At 34.5% G+C, this 21,469-nt stretch overlaps 2 protein-coding genes across 3 annotated transcripts; both read right to left on the reverse strand.

The window, feature by feature from the left end:
• Positions 1 to 437: 437 nt before the first annotated feature.
• On the reverse strand, positions 438 to 7,011 carry LOC133870708 (uncharacterized). The gene is made up of 6 exons (XM_062307900.1): positions 6,728 to 7,011; positions 5,663 to 5,777; positions 4,586 to 5,266; positions 4,190 to 4,301; positions 2,058 to 2,121; positions 438 to 806 (listed from the first exon to the last, which is right to left on the reverse strand). Exons 1-5 carry the CDS (start codon positions 6,808 to 6,810, stop codon positions 2,096 to 2,098), a joined length of 1,017 nt encoding a protein of 338 aa, XP_062163884.1. The 5' UTR covers positions 6,811 to 7,011; the 3' UTR covers positions 438 to 806; positions 2,058 to 2,095.
• A 2,281-nt stretch (positions 7,012 to 9,292) lies between these two features.
• Positions 9,293 to 21,262, reverse strand: LOC133871209 (uncharacterized). Of its 2 annotated transcripts, none has more exons than XM_062308604.1 (12): positions 21,087 to 21,262; positions 20,014 to 20,106; positions 19,391 to 19,519; positions 17,388 to 17,688; positions 17,009 to 17,127; positions 15,145 to 15,277; positions 12,766 to 12,842; positions 11,062 to 11,259; positions 10,365 to 10,554; positions 10,026 to 10,204; positions 9,784 to 9,884; positions 9,293 to 9,704 (listed from the first exon to the last, which is right to left on the reverse strand). In XM_062308604.1, the coding sequence occupies exons 1-12, from the start codon at positions 21,090 to 21,092 to the stop codon at positions 9,554 to 9,556; spliced, it is 1,677 nt and encodes a 558-aa protein (XP_062164588.1). In that variant the 5' UTR covers positions 21,093 to 21,262; the 3' UTR covers positions 9,293 to 9,553. The 2 variants fall into 2 exon arrangements, with proteins under 2 accessions (XP_062164588.1, XP_062164587.1); XM_062308603.1 differs by having other exon boundaries at positions 21,078 to 21,262.
• Between the last annotated feature and the right edge of the window lie 207 nt (positions 21,263 to 21,469).

Genomic DNA, 21,469 nt, shown 5'->3' on the forward strand with positions numbered 1-21,469 from the left:
CCTAAATTTATGACAGGTGAAGATATATATATCAAAATCAAAAAACATTGATATATGTTATTTGTATGAGAAGTTATATGTCAGTGAAGACAGAGTTTCAAAAACATGAAAAAAAAGATTTACAACTTAAAAGAAGCAAATTAAAAAGATATTTTAAAACTTACAAAAAGATATTGTTTATTGCTAATCAGGTTCAGTTTAATTACAGATTCGGCTGGCCATTTGGTAGAAAAAGAAAAAAGAAAAAGAAGAGAGATAATTAAAAAATAGGGACAAGAGAAAGAGTGACGAGGGTCCTTCCGGCACCCCAATTTTAGACAGAAGAAACAACATTAACCGTTATGATTGAATGGTTTGATTTTACATCGTTTTCATTTTCGAAGTACCAAAATGGTATTTAACTCTTAAAAAAGTCAAAAGTGTGGATAATTGAAAAAGACTGGAAAACATTTACTGCAACTAGATATAAAGATGAGCCCTACTATGAAAGTACCATAAGCAAAGGCACGAAGTTAGACAATTTAAAGCCATGGATTTGGGGCCTTAACAAGCAAGCATGAATAGCTTTTTGAGCAGAATTCAAATGGTATTGTTTACTCGATGGCAACATGAATGTATTTACATTTTGTGGCATCCAGAACTCTAAAAGGATACCCCTATTCCTGTTGCCCGTTTTACTTCTGCTACTTTAAAAGAGGTGGTTTAGCCTACTTCATACATGTTGGGAAGATGTCGACTTTGGAGTCACAGGTATCCCTTTTTCAAACTTTCCTTTTTCCTTGCTTTAGAAAGGTGGGCTCCAATTCCTGCGGATAAAATACAGCGGTATAAATTAGAAGTAACCTTATCTCTATTTCATTCCTGAGAAGCAAAAGGAAATGCTGCAACTATGACTATTATTATTTTAAAGTAATCCAATCTTATAAAGGAGTGCAGAGGGACGCAATCATGTACACGGGAAATATACAAAAAGAAACATCCAATTAAGAAAAATAAGAACACATCAAGAGAAACATATGAGAGGAACAGCCAATTAACTATGATTCTTATTGACAAAAGGCTACATAGGTCAGTCATTGCCATGCCTGTGACTGTGAGAACAATTGAGCATCTTTAGCTAAGTATGAAATTTATTTTCCACATTATTCACTATTATAATCCAGCCTATGCAGAATTTTACTTCATCTTGTCGGTTTTTTTTTTTTTTTTTTTTTTTGGAAATTTTATACAATGTAACATTAATTATTCCTACTGACCATGTTTCTTCAGCCTCAAAATAAAGCTGGAGAAAAAATTGGCATGAACGAAAAGCTATGGTCAGAAATTGAGATTAAAAAAAAAAAATCCACTCAATCATGTTCAGTTTGTGTTTATCCGGTAAAGGAAAGGATGGCTAAGATTGTTCTTATGTGAGGACAGAAGACAAGCGACAGCATGGAAAACCTCATTGTGTCACTGCAATCCTGGTGAAACAATGATGGCATGTAGTGGCTTCGGCTACAAAGGAGTAAAAAAGAAGACCTTAATAACAAATTTATCACAGGACCAAAACATACACTGCACAACTATGAACTCCCAAAAGATATGTGATGATACGGATACTACCACAACAGATCCCCCAAGAATATGATATTAAGTAAAACAGGAATACATCACATATGTGAGTATATAAGAGAGTGATGGTCGAAACAGTGTGTATGGGTGAGCCTGTGTATGAATATTTAATTTAATATTTTAAAACAATGGCCACAAAACAGCAGGGTGTTTTCCCTTACAATTACACTAAACCAAATGAAAGGCCGTATAGCAACTGAGGTGTCCAATTCAACATCTTTAGGAATATCCAAGAAGTATCACATATTTTCAAGAGTTAAATACATTTAACATGTATTAGATAGGTGTCAAAGTATCTGTAAAGTACTCATATCGAACATAGAGATGACAAGGATATGGATACCCACGATTCATGGCTGCACAACAGGGGTTCACTCATTTGTTTACTTTTTCCTCTAAATACATTGTATTAAAAAAGGGGATTACTAAGGCAATGGAAATACCTCTCATCTTGATCACGTGCCATACACCTACCACTTTATCAAGCTGAATAAAATACAAAAGGTACTGCAGGAGAAAAAAGATAAAACAAAATATGAGATTCCTTTGCTAGGGTGGCTTTCCAAATAAGAAACCATAACATTGATCCTTACAACAACTCATAAATTTAAAGTCCTGTAAACTTAAAATAGGTTTTACTTTCATAAAATGACGAATAATTGAGCATGTTCCTCTATGATTTAATTATAGCTCCTGCCAAGGCACATACAACGCTCTATACACTAAACCATTCTCCAAAGCTACATATGACTTGTGTGTGTCTGTTCGTGTGCATCAGTGCATTTGTGTGTGTGTGTGTGTGTGTGTGTGTGTGTGAGAGAGAGAGAGAGAGAGAGATGGTTTCTATTCAAGACCAGAAGTGGCATTTAGCAAACATGCCACATGTAAAAATAATTGCTGCTTCCATATAAAGTGATCGAATCTGTTGCTTCTTCTTAAACATATTTTTGAAGTAGTCTGAAATTATTTTAGATAGCAAGCTAAACAGTAAGAATGACATAACAATACAAATCCACAATTTAATAAAACTGAAGAATTAATGACTGTTAATGTCCAGAAGTGCATTATGCAAACTCACCTCATGAGACCTATGAGATCCTAATTGATATCTTCCAAGAACATGAAGGCACACAACTGATATCAAAGACTAAAAGATTACCTCGAACAGTTGCAGAAAACTAATTCCTCAACATAAGGATCCTAAGTGCCATCTCATCATCTAAACTATTAATTGTACAAAGTTAACCTTGACAATAGGCACTTTTGCTTTAAATATATATATAACCGAGCCATCCGAGACTAGATCCTCAGGACACCGTCAAAAGCGGCCCCTTCACACGGGTCGGGTAAAGCTTGGGCTTTCGCCCGCGGGTGTGGTCCCAAAGAATTGTTTGCACTCAACGGGGGTCAAACCTTAGACCTGACGCTTCATGAAGCACTAGAAGCCAAATGACTTACCACTCGAGTCAACCCCTTGGGGTTACTTTTGCTTTAAATAAATACTTCCTTCCCCAGTTTTAGTGATTATGACTTTGGCTAATTACAAAATAAGGGAAAAAAACTATGAATTTTATTTACACCAACTACCGTTCTAATTCTTATCGAAAGGCTAGAAAGTTTGCAAGTACTGGGGCATGATATGAAAATGAATTACTTAACCAAAAATTAAAGGTAGATCCAAAAATCATGTAAATATAAGTTTTTTGGTAAGTTAGAGCATAAAAATAAGAAAGAAATGATAACAAAAAAGTTATCTCAACATGTGCTCTACACAATCATCCCAATCAAACAACTGTCTCACAACACAAAAAGCGAAGCAACAATTTAACTGTACATCGAATTATAATTACAAAAGCAGCAATTTGTTTGTAAATAAGAAGGTAGTTTCTTATTCCAAGAGGTTATGCATAATAAGTTAATAACTAGATGAAAACAAAAATTATGTATCGACTTAAACTACAGTATATACAACTTACCATTTATCAAAGTATCCAAGTTAAAAAAACCCTACCACTAACAAGGGACAGACCCAAGGGGGGGCTGGGAGGGGCCCTCCTCCCACAGTCCCACCAAAAAAGAAAAAAAAATGTTAATTATTTTCAAATATTTAGGGTCTTTTTTTTTTTCACTTTATTATGATGGCCCCCTCTAAAAAAGGCAATCCAGCCCCTCTAGAGTTAAATTCTTAGTTTGGTCTCTGTTGCTAACCCTTTCGGTGGTCACTCTTAGGTCTTATACATATAGTTGACAGGGAGGTGTATGGCAGGTGAATACACATGCTTTACTTATCCAAGAAAAAAGAAAAGAAAAAAAGAAATAGTTAGGTGCTCAAAGAGCCTGGAAACCTTGTCAAAGGGGGAAAAAAAATAAAAATAAAAAAGATCTATCTATTGCATGAGATTTTAATATCTGATTTGATATTTGCATTTTCAGTATGATATAACATACGGGGGAAACTGGAGAATGCAGTGAATAAAATTTCATACACATACAAACAATAGTATTCTTAATGAGTATACATACTCTACTCCTTATGATTGAGAATGCTTATAGTTCAAGCAAATCAATTGCTTACCAATCAAAAAAATAGTTAGCATCAAAGCGAGTGTAACTTGAACAGAACAACGGAACGGCAAGTGTAGTGGACTTTGCAATTGTCTCTGGAAGCCACCCACCCGACCAAAGAGCTGCAGTAGATTGAACTTATGAATTTTCATGGGAATTTGGCCACACAAAATCATGTTTAACCATTACCACATATAGATCAGGATACAAAAGAAATATGCACTTGTATTGACTGTAAGCAGAACAAAAAGAAAGGATAAGATCTAATAATCCATTTTTCCCCCCCTCTTTTAATGTTTTCTCATTAAAACTAATTACTATTTTTCTTTCTAAATATGTTATATCCTACATTTTAAAATAAGGTAATAAAATCAGGTTTCCTTTTTCAAATAAAAATTGAACTGACCTGATTGAACAAACTAACCGCTCCCTGGACCTGAAGAAACTCCCCGCGCCTTTGCTTCCGGAAGACAGGTTTCAATCCTTTTTCTTTAGGTGTGTCCTCAACGCTCAGCATTAGTTTGTTTATATGTCCATCTTCATCAGGAATTATGATCTTCAATTCACTAAAATTTGGAGAACTCCACGTTCTTCTTGTATTATTAGTCATTTTATCTGGTTGACAAATTATATCATCCATCCCTCCATGAATTTCATTTGATTTTATATTTATGACATGATTTCCATCCTTCTTGACACAACTAACATCTTTAAAACCTTCCATTTCATCAGAAAAATCTGTGTCATAGACAGGACTGTACTTGAGGTCTGCATCTTTTCTCTGAGCATGATTCTCCAAAAGAGAGCTTTTCATGGAAGGTCTGAGCTCTAAACATTCATCTTTTGCACTTTGTGAGCTCTGGGAGCTGCCAGAGAGAAATGTGGCCAACTCATCACGTTCATCTTCATCCAGGTTTACCCATTGAAGGGGTTGCTTTCCTTCCTCATTAAAAGATTCCCTTAACGCTGTTTCGACATGCAATATTTGGTTTTCAATGGCATCAATGAATTGTCTATGCCTAGCTGTTGTATTGTCATTGCCACGATGTCCATAGCTCAACCTGACAGCCCTCACAAACTCCTCCAACTAATTCAAAATTAAGATTTCAATAATGCAAAATTAGAGGCAAAAACCAAAACAAGGTTTCTAAATGCAGCTTGATTGGTGAGAAAACGTGAAATAAGAAACCAGATGAGTGTTTTGAATCCCATATATGACGAATTGACGATGATTGAAACCCATGAAAGCATAAATCCAACTTTATAAAATAAAAGATTCAACATTGGCTTAAGCTGAAGTAAAACTATATTTTTTAGAAACCATACTAATAGAAAACAGAAGATTTAAAGTTGTACTTCGTCCACTTACTCAACTAACAAAAAGTAAAAATCAGTTTGGGATTCCGATAATAATATCCAAAGTGAATCAAAGAGGAGGGAAAAAGGAGCAATGCAGAAACTGGACAAAAGAAAACTAATGTACCTGCCATTTGGCAGTACCTAAAGCAGTTTGCAACTCCCTACAGAGTTCATCCAAATCCTCTGGTGATAGAGTTTGTCTCCTCTCTCTTACCCATGTCCTGTATGCTGATTCCATTCTGCAGAAACAAAGCAGAGGAAATAAACTCTAACTGTACAACTGAAACAATATAAATCAAACAAGCATTCCGACTGCAATAAATTCCACTGAAAGGGTTAGGCTCCTCTTGATCCTTGGGAAAGTTAATAAGGCCAATAGTACTACAAAACCCCCTTCAATTATTAGTTATTTAGTTATCCAGTGCATGAAGATAACCTTATACGGATGAATAGTCCAGAACTTCTTGATAAATCACAACAGCTTGCAATAGTTTTCCTTTCCAGATTGAGTCAAAAATGAAAGATTCGATACCAAGTTCTACAGATTTTTTTTTTTTTTTTCTACAGCACAAACTTCGAATGTGACATTTAGCTAATAATCAACCATTTATTCCATCCCAAAGAAATGCCCCGTTCTAAAGCATACTAGATTACAACAATTACCCAGATGGCAAATTGATGAGAACCAACTAGAACAGGAAATAATAGTTACAGAGACAACTTTGCCATTCGAGAAACGCAACAAGAAAACTAATCAATTCCAAGTACTTCTAGTCCAATAAAAAATAGACCATGCCGGATCATCAACACCAAAAAAGAGAAATAAATGGAATATATATAACCTGAGACCATCCCAACTAACTTATAGACAAAAAACACTATAGTCGAGGAAAAAACTGCAACAGATTATGCAATTTCTGAAGCACCGTTAAAGCAAAACCAATAAAAACATATTAAGCCTTGCAATATAATCCACACCCGCATCACCAAACCCCACAAAATGAAGAATTTAACACAAATCCTTGAACGCTTATAGCGAAGTTCGATGCCCACATCACCAAACACATATATCCTCGTACGCACATCACAAAAACCCACAAATCGTAGAATTTGACAAGAAAATACTAAAGTTGCAGACCCACACGAATAAAAGCCAAAAAAAAAAAAAACGAGAAATAGAGAAACATACGCATCGGCAGATTCTTGAACCTCCTCGGCCGCAGAAAAGAAGGAGTCCTTTTGCCATAGATCAAAGCTGTTTGCAACCATCATCTTCAACACCACCAACAACAGCAAAAATCTATAGCAACAAAGCGAAAGAGACTTTCAGGAATTCCTAACACTCATGAATGGTGCTCGAATGGATTAGATGGGACTTGCTTCTCTCTCTCTCTCTCTCCTCTTCTCTTCTCTGCTACGGTGAAGCAAAGAAGGTGGAGAGAGAAAGAAAGCTCATGTGAGAGAGAGAGAGAGAGAGAGAGACGTATAAGGCTATAAGCTATTCTTTTTTTATTTTTTTATTTTTTTATTTTTTTTTTTTTAAAAAAAAAAGGAAAAGAAAATTAATTTCCTGGTGGATGGGGGAATGGAAAATAAGAGCGTGATCCTCTGCTGCCGCATCTACATTTCGATGGAGGCTGCTTACCTCTAACGAAGGCACGCGTGGAGTATTGTACGCGTGGGAAGCATTTGATTGGCTGTAAGTTGTGCAAACTTTTCTGGCTTTCACAGTGGATAGAGACAGAGAGACGAAGTGGGTCGGCGGTTGGAGAGTGGACAAGCTGGTGGGCTGCCCACTCGCACTGTATATGTTTCTGCAATTATTTGAGTAATGCTACACATCATCCTTTTATCTTCCTTTTATCCTCCTAAAATTGATGTGGCTTTTAAAATTACAATTGAATTTTTGATATATGACTATTGAATTTTGATCCAATGGTAATTTTAAGAGCCACATTAATTTTAAGAGGATAAAAAGAGAACAAGGAGATGATGTATAGCATTACTCTTATTATTTTCTGGTCTACAATTAGTTAATTAATGTCATCTCAAATTTAATCCCACTAAGTATGGTTCGTCATGACTGATGACTCATCATCAAGAGAAAATAAATATTAAAAAAAAAAGAAGAAAAATATTTTGAGAAAGAGAATATGTTCGGTGAAATGATAATAAAAATATAAATAAATATAAAACTCCTCAGAATCTTTTGCTCCTTTGATTTTCTTTTGCCTAAAATGATATAAAAATTAAAAAGATGAAGAAGACATGACTATGGAAGGAAGCACGTAAACATCGTCCTACAGTCCTACTCACTATCTCACTTATTATTAACCACCGCTTCTAACTACCGTTCCAAATCAATTAGTTTTATTTTTTATTTTTTATTTTTTTGGTAAAATCAATTAGTTTGTTCAAATTAAAATAGGATTTGCATTTAATTTTTGCTAGAGCACCAATCATTGAGTATGTTTGTTAAAGTGTTTTGACATTTTTTCTTTATATATATATATATATATATATATATATATATATATTATATTAAAAATAAGTGGTATTTTAAAAATCCTAACATCCGACTCATCCGAGGCCCTTAATAATATCTATGCTAATATAATTTTATTATTATCAAGATCTAAAATAGAAATAAAAACATCATCTCAAGAAGCCCAACCAGAACTGCCATGAAGTCAGCCATTTTATAGTTGAATAACGTCCGTTAGAATAAAAAATACAATCATAAAATTAATGTAAAATATTACAGAACAAAATCAAATTAGACACGAAAATAAATAAGTATTTGAGATATCATGCAAATAAGGAAAATATCAGAATATTTCAGAATATATTCTTACAATAATAAATTGTTCTAGATGAAACTTTACCACCAAAAGTTTCAAGAAATTTAAGAGAACTTTCATTAATTTAAAATAACCATTTGAACCACCGATTGCAGTTTTTAATTGATAAAAATTTGCTCCCACGCATTGTCTTGCCATGGCCCATGGGCATAATAAATAAATAAATAATAATAATAATAATAATAACGATGATTTGGGTTATATATATATATAATTGGTTTTCCTTTTTAGGCATCAAGCATGCTGTTTTGTATTGTTTTCTTTCTTTCTTTCTTTCTTCTTCCTCTTTCTTTTTTTCAATTTTTTTACTTCATATATCAAGCGACATTCTTTTATAATTATTTTACTCGATAATGAAACTATTTTTCTATATTTAGTATTCATATTAGTTATATTTAAGATTCAAACACAACATAATGTTATCATATTAATTAGGAGTACAGTGGAATACATGAAAATAAGGTAAATGAAGTTTAGAATTCATAATATAATATGAGAGACAATATGCTTCATGATAATAAATCTACAAATGATTTATGCCGGCTGTTTTAGATAAACGCCACAATGTTTCATCATTTTAGTAACTAATTATCTGCAGTTTTTTTTTTCTTTCTAAAACATTAATAAAGTTCTGGCGTTGTAGATAAATGCCAACAATTTATCGGCATTGGTGACTATACACTGACTGGCGTAACATGTTTTAAGTGACTTTTCATGTTAGTCACTGGTATAAAACGGGTGTAAAGAGCTATTATTATAAAGTGTAGGCATCCATATCTTATTCCCCGGAACAATTAAGATATGGATGCCGACACTTTATAATAATATTATTGAAAAGGAGCATAATATTGACCACACATTTTAAAGTAATGCGCATGCCCCACAAGGATAGATTTGGTCGACTAGGCTACCGCAAACACTATTTAACGAAAAGAATAAAGGCACACGATTTCTTTGAGATTTAGTAATATTCCAGGCTTATGGTGCCACTTCATCAGACACTAATTGGTCAATGGAGATGAAGTGGCCTGATTTTGATAGGTACAATAAGATTTTATGATACACTCACAGTTTGGTATGGTCCACCAGAAGAGCAGTGTGCTCGATCCGGCCCTCATAGCTTTCCTCTATGCTTATGCCTCAAGCCAGCTCATCTACCCAAGCTTGTCCTCACCCATGCATTTGCTCCATTCATATTCCACAAGCTTCACACCAGCATAACATGAAGTTAAAATTGAAGAGACGATTCCTCTCTGTATATCTTTGAACTCCACTGCCAGCCTTACATCCCAACTGCCGTTTCCTCTGCAAATATCAAAAAGGAAATGTTATTCTGGTGTCAGTTTCAAATTATATAGTGTATCATTGCTTTTGACTGCTTCACCTGTCATCCTCATCTGCATCACCAAGATTTTCCATCATGTTATCAAAGGTGAAGAGAAGGTCTTTGAGAATTTCAATTTCATTTTCCAAGTTTGCTTGTAGCTATAACATGAGGAAAAAGTGAAAGAATCATATAAAGCACATAATGAATCAAACTTCAAAGCATGAAATTAACTCAAGCATATCAATTTACTAAAAAGAAAGAAAGAGAAAATCAAGTAACAGAAAAAAAAAAAAAATTACTAAGGTCTTGGTCCGTAGCATAGGACTCCGAGCTCTCCGTAGAGAGTCCAATAATGGCGATGGCAAGCCATAATGGAAAATATCGCGATTGTTTGAGTGCCAAGTAGCCCGCACCATGTGAGTGCTCCAGTTGGATGTGCATATACCCTCAGCACAATCATCCTGTGCAGCCCCAGTATCTGTAGTTGAACAAATATTGATACATCATCCAACTGAGTATTGGAAGAGTTTTTGCAAATTCAAAACAGAAGAATCTTGAAGACAAACAGGATTGTCCTGTAAAACAGGCAAACACGCACAGATATTTATTGATAGAAGTTAATATAGCAAGAAACTTACCCATTGGAATGATATCATATGGGTTGTCTCCTTGTGGTAAAAAGCCATAGAAGGTAACTAGATGAGAACTAGAGAAGTTCCCATAACTAAGAAAGCATTGTTCTCCTGCACTGCATGGTCTTGATAGGCAGAACTTCAAGGAATTTGTTGCAGAATCTATTTTGCCAAAGTGCGATATGTGTGGGTGTAACTGTAACAGGGAACAAATGAGATAAAGAGCAAGAAATATACCTCATTGAAAAGCTCCAAAATCACATGAGAAAAAATTTGAGTGTTTGTCAATAACACAATTGAATAGTAAAATGACGCTTTCTTTATAATTAAACACACAATGGACCTCAACATAGTTATGGGAATTATTCAACATCTGAATCTTTTAGGCAGAAAATACGTGTGGCAAACAATTCTCACTATCATATTGAACAGAAGGTGGTAATTATAAGTGACAGTGTTGATTATCAGTCAGAAGCTTGACCAACAGGGATCAGTAAGATGATGAGCTTGGTCTAGGATTTATTATATATATGTCCATAATAAGTAATGCTTGGCATCCAACTTTGAGTAATTTAGGGTTTTTTTGAACTCAGTAGTCTATGCCACTATCACTAAAGCCCAAGTTTTATCTTTAACCATGAAGACGGAAAATACAGGGGCAAAATGAGAAATAAAGGACAAAAGGGAGAAAGGACTAACGTACCGAATGGTTAAGAAAGCCAGCAATAGGAATTAAGCATGTCTTTAGCTTTCCATCAGGGAACATTACTTTCATGCTATTTGAGTACCAGAGTTCACAAGCCCATAAGAATTGCTCCCATGTGTATAGTTCCCTTGGAAATGTATCAGGATGATCATCACACAGTGCAGGAAATAACTCATCATATTGATTACGCAAGTGCTGTGACAAAATAAAAGAAGAAGAAAAAATGCGTCACCTTTTTGAAAAAATATAAATTTTTTCCATAATGTCTAATTGTTTATGGAGGCATATGATGAAATCCTATCAGGACGAGATGAACTTTGGTTTCCTAACAATTAGAAACCTAATAAAAGAAATATGAGATAAAAGTGCTGTGACAAAATTCCATTTACCCACATGGAAAACCAGATCTCCTATTGTTTTTATTAATTCATCTCAAGGAGTACAGCTCTTTTCGAAGGCTCCACTAAGGAAAACTTGACAAAAGAAGTAGCTGCAATACATATTGTACATATTAATTGTTGTGAGCAGGAGAAGATAAGACACTCTGTCTCAGAGAGTTCAATAACCTTCAAATTAATGGAAAGCAAATTCCTCGTTCTATCTAGAAGCTACTTTCCTCAAAGCAGGGCTGGTTTAAATGCATTTCATTGAACTAACATTATGCAAATGTTAGGTTTCCACAGCCAATTTACTATCACAAACCTAAATATTTATGCATGCAGGAATAGCAGCAGGGCAGGTAAAGGGTGGGTGCTCTACAACCCTATCACCTCCCAACTTCCAATAAGAATTACAAAAAATCTCTCCTCATCCTACCCCATACCCCAGCTGGGGCAACCCTGTGTTGTCCATGCCCATTTTAAAAAAAGATCCCAACCCTCTGTGCCTGGCCTCATCTATCTTTATTGGGTTGGGGTGACAGCATTGCATTTGGGCCCATTTTCTTGTTGTAGCTTCCTCAAACAAATAAGTTTTGAACAAACCAACTTCAGAGCAAGGTTATATATCCAACTTCATAAAACCCTGAAATAACAGACCCAGTGAAATCATAAAATGGGGAAATGCAAATTTGAGTTCCAGATTACTTTAAACAGAAATGGAAGTGGAAACAGTCCAATATTTAACCAGGTGGGGAAGAGAAAAATAATGATGAAGTGAAAGCAAAGAAACCAAGCCTAAAGAATAATAAAGAATAATAAGGTAAAGACTCAGAGGATATGTGGGGTACAAGAGATCAAAAGGTGTTACACTCACACATACAGAGGATGGTGTGTTTGTACATATGATGACATTTAAAAGACTGTATTATAATCGAGGGCATATAATATGTGATTGGGTGGGGCAGAGATCCCTTATGCCTGTCTTTTTTTGTTTATCAGTAAATAAACTTTGAACTATAAAGTGCAATAAGGAGCAGAACCCTTGTACACCGATACCGATATATACAAGCGAAAGTACCCTATAAGAACCAAAACCAGATCAAGTTATAGATCTATTCCCTATCCTCGTATAAACCCAAATTCACACCATATAGAGAGGGCAGGGCAAGACAGGGTTCTGCTTAAACAGGCCAAATTTCCATTCCCAGATGCATGCACATTAATGAATCTGTTTCTGAGACACTTCTGTTCCATTAAAGTAACCAGAGCCTACTTCTTGAACAAATTAATCTATTAACACTTTATTCGAAAGCCTGATAACCTCTTTTGCTTGCATTATTTCTTCGAACAGCAAGCTCCCATCCAGAGACACAATTGCTTCAACTCCAAAGCTCAACCCTATTGCATAAAAATAAAAAATAAACAAACACATCCAGTTAAACCAAGATAAATCAGTGTTAGAACATAATTATTAACAAATAATTCTTCCATGCAAAATGTGCAAACTGAATTTTTCTGCCTTAAAATTACACCATTAACCCTTTTTTCAGATTACATACACAATATAGATTACACAAAAATAAATCTTTGAATAATTAAAAGAACAAAAAGGCAGATATATATAATTGGACATCGACAGACTATGATTAAATCATCACTTACTTCTACCATAAATGAAGTGTTACGTACTAATTATGAATTCCCCCTTCCAATTTCATGTTGATTAGACTGAAAGCAATATAAATTTCCATTGAAAATGCTTGAGAGGGACCAAAATACCATTTGGAATTTAAGCAATCATTGCCTCTTCCATGAACCAATTTAAACACATCATCCATAATGTCTCATAGATGATATCAGAATATCCCATCCAGACCTCATGCCAGACATTTTAGCAGAGATAACAGGGATCACAGAAGATTGAGCATTTGTCATTTCCAATTGAAATTTTTTGGTTTTCTTTGCCTGGTCATTTCAAGGCACAAAATTCCCATACACTTCCAATGAGCAGAATCTGTGACAAGAACTGATCAATGAACACATCCATATCCAATACTCTCCTTTCTTGCATCAGATTATGCAACTTTCCAAACAAATTTTCCTAACACATTATTTTAGTGGCTCTTCATACTCAAAGTTTGGTTATGAAGACAACATAAATGGCAATATAAGCATGGCTGAGAAATTGACATCATCCAAATAAAAGATATTAATGTTGAAAAAGAAGCAGATCATAATAGTTATAAATGTTGCAAACCATGCCAATATAGGCAAACATGCCAAGGGGGCCTAGCCAAATGTATACACTGCCAAAATTTTCTCAAAATTCTTACTGACCAAAGTTTGTATTTAGAGTAATTTTATTTAGTAAACTGCTATACGACTATCATACAAAAATGATAATATAACTGTCATTTCTGTTGTTGTTACTGCATATGTGCATAGTACATTTGATGAAATAAGTCTTTGTTTTTTTTTGCAATGTATCCAATTTTATTTGGCTATAAATCCAATGCAAACCCATATCTTGCACCTTCAAACGCTACAAAGAAATAAAGGAATAGGGATGAAGTCTCCGACTCTAAAAGAACAAGTTAAGAGTGTCAATTACCTTATGCTTATTCCACCCAAAGTACTTGATCGTTTTAATAAGATAACCAAATCAGCAAATTAATGGGTAAAATTTTCTTTTAAATTTCCCCCTTAACTGGGACTATAGGATAAAATGTAAGCCTTATATTTAACAGAAAAGTACCCATAGCTAAGATACTAGCAAAGCATAGAATTTCGCAGAAGTTTAAACACTTCTTACCCATTTCTGTATGCACAAACTGGTACTAAATCATTGCATGAAGCTCCAGCTAAATCTAGGAAAAAATTAGAACCTAATGTGGGGATTAAAATAAATCTGACATTCCTAGAGGTTTAGGTATATAATTTCTGGTTCTTTTTTTATTTTTTTTATAAATTTTCAGTGATTGAAGCATTTCGAGTCAGTTTTACTCTTAATCATTCAAAATTAAAACCTTAACCATGTTAGAAACAAGTGAGTTTTACTTTGAATGACAGCCAAATGTATTGCACAATTTAACTTGAAACCACAAAGATGGGGTAAATTTGGGAGACATCTTAGATCCAAATTTCATCAAGATTAGAAAAGAATAGAATGGAATAAAATAACAAGAAACTAGAAAATATGTTAAAAATAAAAACAACAAAATAAATGAGTAGCAGCTGTTATTTTACATCAAACTGAAACTCCAAAAATAAAAAATAATGTATTGATCATTGAACCATTTAGAATGGTAAGTGATGGAACCAGTTTTATGGTTACTAAGAAGTTATATCCTCTTGGATTTTATTTTCAACTTCATAGTACTATCTTACCTGCAATAGTTTATAGAATATTATAATGATTAAGGCAAGACATCAAACAGAGCCAATTAATTGCTAATTAACAAGTCGACGTTAATTTCTCAAACCTTAATGGGTAGTTTCAAAATTAGCATACTAAGAAAAGGTCATTCACAACCTATATACAAGATTGCAAACTTTTCTGACTTAGCATCAAGTTCTTGCTGATAGTTGAAACATTTAATCCTCAAAAGTAAACAAAATGTAGATTGCAAATAATATTTGCTACTTACACAAAATAACAAATTAGATATCATTGGCAAAAAATGTGAACACAACTATGTACCTGTATTGAATTTTTCTGGAAGCGTGTTAAAGTAAATCTTGAAATTTGAATTACAATTGTGCCTCTCCTTCATGCTCCACAACAATAACATTGTCTCTATAGAGATACCATCAATCTTCTCTAGTATATGAAACTGTAATAAAAAGAAAAACAAGCATATCGTATTGACCCCACTTTTGTTCTTCTTAGTCTATGCAAATTCAAAATATTGGTTATGTAAGAATTCCCCATCTTGGAAAATGTAATTCACTAATTCAGTGTATGGAAAATGTTAAAGTATTAATTAAATAATTAAATTTACCATTTCTATCAACTTAAGCTTTTGGCACAAGTAGTGATTTTAACATGATATCAAAACCGAAGTCCTAAGTTCGAACCTTGACTTTACAGTGCATCCTGCATTTTTAATTAAAATAGTCCACATATTATCTAGTCCCACACATGATGGGGAGTTTTAAATATTAATTAAATAATTAAATTTACATTTTTCTATCAGCTTAAGCTTTTAAGACAAGTGGTGATTTGATAGAAAACAAAGCATTCGTGTGTCTTGTTTACAAGAAAAAAATTTGAACCTATGATCCCACCCCACCACATATCACATGAGATGGAACATTATTGGGCTTCATTGGATTTTTTTTGGTTACATTGTGGTTTTATTATTTATATTTTTCAGACGGGTTGTATTATTTTAATTTGGACTTTATGTTGAGCTTGTTTGGCAAACCATCCTAAATCTCCTTCTATATCTTTTCACTTTTCCAAAAAAAATCAAATCAAAAACATTCTAACTTTTTTACACTTTTTTTATCACATCAATAATTTTTTATTATTATTTAAATAAAAAAACTCACTACAAAACAATTTTTTTTTCACTTTTCTATAAAATATTCTTAAATTTTATATCACATCAGTCACTTTTTATTACAATTCAAACAAATATTCCACAACACAATTAGTTACCAAACAAGCTCGTTATTTAGCGGGCCATTAGCCCAAGTGCCATTAGGTCAGGGTTAGGGTTTAGCCCTTAGTCTATTTAAACCTAATTTTCTATTGTATTTGGTAGCTTTTGATGAATAATATTATTGACATGGTTTTGTTGTCATCTCCCCCCTGATTTCTCCCCTCTCCTGAGCTTCTTCTTCTTCACTCTGGCTTATTTTCTCCCTCTTCTTGGCTTCTTCCCCTCTTTTCCTTCTCTCTCTGTTTACTCTCTTCTCAATTTTGTGTTTGAACATCATTGTACTAATCAACAAAGAAAGGCTTTTCCTTAGGTTTTATATACCAAATTTTGTTGGCTAACAACCAACACCTATGTCATATTACATAAAGTTAGTTTTCCTAAACTAAATTAGATTTCTTAATTCTTCCTAGTGGTCGGTTTAGTTGCATTTCTTAATGGCTTCCTTTTGCCTCCACATAGCTCTGTCTAAGAAATATGGATGACTTTGGGCACAAGGACTTTTCTCTGCCTATTTTGGGGATGTAGATTTTAGGGTTTTAGAGAAAAGAACAATTGGAGAAGAAAATGGGTGGCTAGAATCACTGTTCTACCCTTACTATTGCAGTATATATAGGAACATTATAGACAAATATTACAATCATGCCATCAAACAAGGGGTAATGAGAAACTCAGACTCAATGTAAGGCTGGAAGAAATTGTTCTTACTAATCATCATCCACCTATTGTTTTCTATGTCTTGCAAGTTAAATAGAGATGTTTCATGTTCCCACCCGTAAGAAGGTTCATTTCAATTTTTTTCCTTTTATTTTCCCCAATGTTTCTTACAGAAGTTCTAACTTAAAAGCAGAGGCAAAACTTACACATGGTTGGAAGTATTTACGTAAGTTTGAAGCATACCATGTCAGATATGCGCACTAGCTCCTCAGAAATGACAATAGATACAGGGATCTCCAAAGCAATGTCTCCTACATTTAGATCTTCTCTTGCTATGGCTCCTCTGCCAGCCCCTTTGACATCTACACGATGAATGAAGCACGGGAAACAAATATATTAAATACTAGCTTTCCTTTCTTCCATACATCGCTTGGATATTTAAGGATAAACAGTGCTCCCATCCCCCTGCACTTGCCACCCCCCCCTACCAAAACCAACAAAAAAAGAGCCACCCCAAAGAAAAAGGGGGAAATCATATAGACCACCAGAAAAGGAGAAAAATATCTACATGCCTGATAAGCATGAAAGTACAACAGCAGCAATTATAATTGTGAAGCCTTACAAGCTATCTGCAACCTTGTCCTCATGCCATTGCTTTCACCCCATTGTGACAAACATTCTTCTTTCTCACAGCTTTGAATTTCTAAAATTGTAGTCTTCACACTGTTCTTGTCCCCAAAGTCATGGATCATACCAATAATTGCTTCCCGTAATTCTTGCAGGGCATTCCTTTGCATGCACTTATCACCAGACAGTGGTATGTCAAGAAGCGAAAGGATTGAATTAAGAGCTTCCAGCTCATTCCTGGGGCTGTACAATTCCACTGGTGAACATTTATCACCCTCGCCAAAATAAAGTTCTACCTGCACCTCAATCGGCCCATAATATGATCACGAGTTACTCATCAATACAATTGAAGGGACCTCAGGCTAAACTGCCAATCATGCCCCAGTTTTGTGCCAAAAACATAACAGGAAGACACTGAAGCCAGGGGCGGATCCAGGGGGGTCATGCCCCCAAAAAATATGAAAAAACCTTCTATCCCTCCCTCCCTCAAAATGCGGAAAAAAAAATGTCTAAAGCTTTGTTTAAGATTCAAATCTGAGAAGAACCAACAATATCATGCCCTCGAAATCCTTGCAACTAATTCTTTAAACAGCCAATCGGTTAACGATTTACATTTTTTCAAAGGATCGTGCTAACTTGGTCAGAACTCAAAATATTGCAGCACTAGCTATTTAGACAGACTACTAGGTTGTTAGGAGAAGTGCTATAACAGACAAATTGAACTGGATTCAGTTTAATTAAAAAACAAAACAAAACAAAACAAATCCACTTCTTGTAAAGAAACCTAATAAAAATTTTAAATATAATTAGTATGTGCTTATCAGATAGATATATTTAAGTTAGTAATCAATAGTCTTACTGTGCATTATCATGGTAGGGAGGTCGCACTAATAACCTGTAAGATAAATGGTGTAGAAAAGGTGTTGACAAATGGTATGACATGTGTGACACTATATTTTTACTTGTCATACCGACTATATATATTGTACATATGTGTGTACATTACGCCAAAAACAAAAATTAGTTTTTTTAGTTTTAATTCTTTTTCTCCCATGAGGCAAATGGTTGAACTGGCCCACCCTCAAGTCCCTCCGAGTGTCATATATCAAACAGATTTTGTATGGTAGCATTCTCCCAATGCCAAATGAAGGACCTAATGGAGACAATTACTTTTTCTACTCTTTTTTTTTTTGGGTTACTTACCTAATAACTATATGGTAATTGATTAGAAATGCTCAATCTTGTTGTCCATCTTAGCACATATTTGTCAAGTTCGATATATGCCTTCATTTGCATCTTCAATTGTGTTTACAATTTTTCTTTTAACTACTACATAGCAAACCACACAAAATATAAAAAGAATAAAAAATAGGGAAATTAAGTTATGATCATCTTGTGCTTTCACACTTTTTTTGAAATTGAGACCCCAGTTTCCAATTTAAATATTCATAAATCGAGTCCTACGTCAGTTTTTTCCGTCAAATAGTAACATAAATGATATGAAAATACAATTATGCCTTTGGATCAAAGATTCAAAAAAAAAAAAAAACTAAACAAAAAAAAGTGGCTGGGCTGGGTGACAGCCAGTTCATGCCCGACTATGACCGTGACTGGGTGCAGCTTGGCCGTGCCTGGGTGGCAGCACCCAGTCAAGGCCACGTGCATGACTGGATGACGACCCAGCCACAGTCTTGATTTTATCAAATTGGAAACTAAGGTCTCAATGTCAAAAAGTGCGAAAGCACGAGGGGGTTGTGACATAATTTTCCTAAAAAATATTTAATCATCACAATGTTAGTCCAACTCCCCCCAAAGATAAAATTCTACCCTTGCCACTGATTGAAGCTACAAGTTTCAGAAAGTTATACCCAGGTGGCAAAGTATTTGCCTTTACTATTGCTCAAACATGAAATAAGGTAATATCCCTCTGGCTTCCTTCCAAACATGTCCCTAGGGTGAAAAAAATTAAGTAGTTTAGAGAGCAGAATTAGAATTTACCTCATTTAACTGTATGATTCTTGCTATCTGAAGCATTACTTTCAAGGTTGTACTTATCCAATCGGGACATGAAGAGCTCTTGAGAAAAATCTGTTCCCTGGGATTAAAACCCTTCTTTTGAAGTAATTTCTGCCAAACAGGTGTGACAAATAATCAGAATAATGGCAGCAACTTAACAGCTCAATTAAATTAGAAGTAATTTGGTTTCTTCAATAAGAACTAAATAGTATCAAGTATAAGTGGAATCAACTGCAACATTAATGAAAATTAAGAACAGTATATAGATGCTAATATAAAATGAAGCAACACTGCCAGTATTTGAATTCCAAGTTTTCTTCTCTATACAGCTTAATCAACAAGAATCTGACACAATTATATATTGAACAATAAATGCAGCATCATTTCAATTTTAATTATTGGTCTGTATCAATTCCCTGCACTTCATTGTATAGAGGTCAGCAATAAAGAGTGACTGCCTCAAGTTATATACATCCTTCAATTAAATAATATTTCATCCTCACATTCCTGACTATTAATGTTTAAATAGGTACCTATGATTCAAGAAAATTTTGATGAAAAACAAAAGAGAACTCAAAGATTCTCACTTTTGTGTCATTTCTCACCTTCTTTTTATCAAAATGAGGGTCATTTTCAGATAGCTCAAGAACTATTGCGCAGTCCTCATCAGTCTGTTTGGCCTTATCAGATGACGGTGGCTGCCGTGAACAAACATGTTGACCAAATATTAACCAAGCCAGCAATATTAACCAGAAATAGGATTGCAGGATTTAACCAATCTTACTCATTTGACAACATAATAGACCAAGCCAGCAATATTAACCAAATAAAAATCAAATGGCGTAGGCTGTGATTGCAGAGCCTAAGTGGACTTCTCACATATTTAAGCGTGTGCACTCACACAAAGAGAACAAACTTTTAAACAGAAATGAGATGACTAGTAGTTTATACAACATGGCAGCATTCCAATATTTTTTCATACTACATTCTTCGATCCTGATAATAATTAACTTCAAAGTACTTAGTTATTAACATTCAAGTACTACAAAAAGGGGGTTTAAAAGATACAATGGCAACAATGACCTAAGCATTTAGTATTAGTTTCAAATCTTGATATTACAAAAAACAAGAGCCAACACAAAAAAATTATGAAACTATAAAGAAGTTTCTTATTCTTCTCTGTTCCACTGTTCCCTTTTCCAAATGAAATGCAGTTGTCAAGACGAAAAATGATGCAATGCAAAGTGAAGCTGATGTATAGCAAGATCACAACACAATCTCACATATAATGAGAAAAATCCACCCCAAGAAACTGAAAAGGAAACACTTCGAAATGAGAAAAAGACCAATCAAGTATCGATTATGTTAGATATATACAATGATAACAGACCTAGAACCTAAAGAACTGTGTCAAGCTAATAAAGACTGAAAGGAATAATGTTATGCTTGGTAGTTGGGATAATAGGGCTACAAAAGAAAAGCGTATTCTTGTAAGGCGTTCAAATGGAAACTCCGATATTCGGAGTTGCAAAAGCTATGATTTTCCCTGACTTTCCTACAATTTCCCAGCAACCAAACAGAACATCAAAGAGCGACATGTTGGAATTGAGATTACAGCAACACAGAGAACTTAAAGAAAATCACAAAAGTAGATGAAACTAGAGTTTACTTTATCAACCTCCATTGAATCCCAAGTTGAAGCAGAGACACAGAGAGAGAGAGAGAGAGAGAAAGAGAGAATTTGAGCGGCAAGCGAGAGAGGGAAGGCTTTTGAGAGTTTTCAGCTGAGAGTCGAGTCTAGAGAGTCAGGGGTGAAAATGGGCCGCGCTTCCGCTCGACCAAGATCAGCCCAGGTCAGCCCATATATCTATCAAAATTGGTAGTTAAATCCTAACGAATTAGTACACGTGCGATGCATTCAACTTCTTATATTCTAAATAGTTTCACCTTTCACCGCTCAATAATTTCACCTGTTTCACTTTCAACAGTGAGAATAATTTATTTAGGCTCTAAAGCATAGAAGAGGAGAGAAAAAGAGAGAGAAGAGAGAAAGCCCCTTAG

This window comes from Alnus glutinosa, chromosome 6 (assembly GCF_958979055.1).
Source record: "Alnus glutinosa chromosome 6, dhAlnGlut1.1, whole genome shotgun sequence".
NCBI lineage: Eukaryota > Viridiplantae > Streptophyta > Magnoliopsida > Fagales > Betulaceae > Alnus > Alnus glutinosa.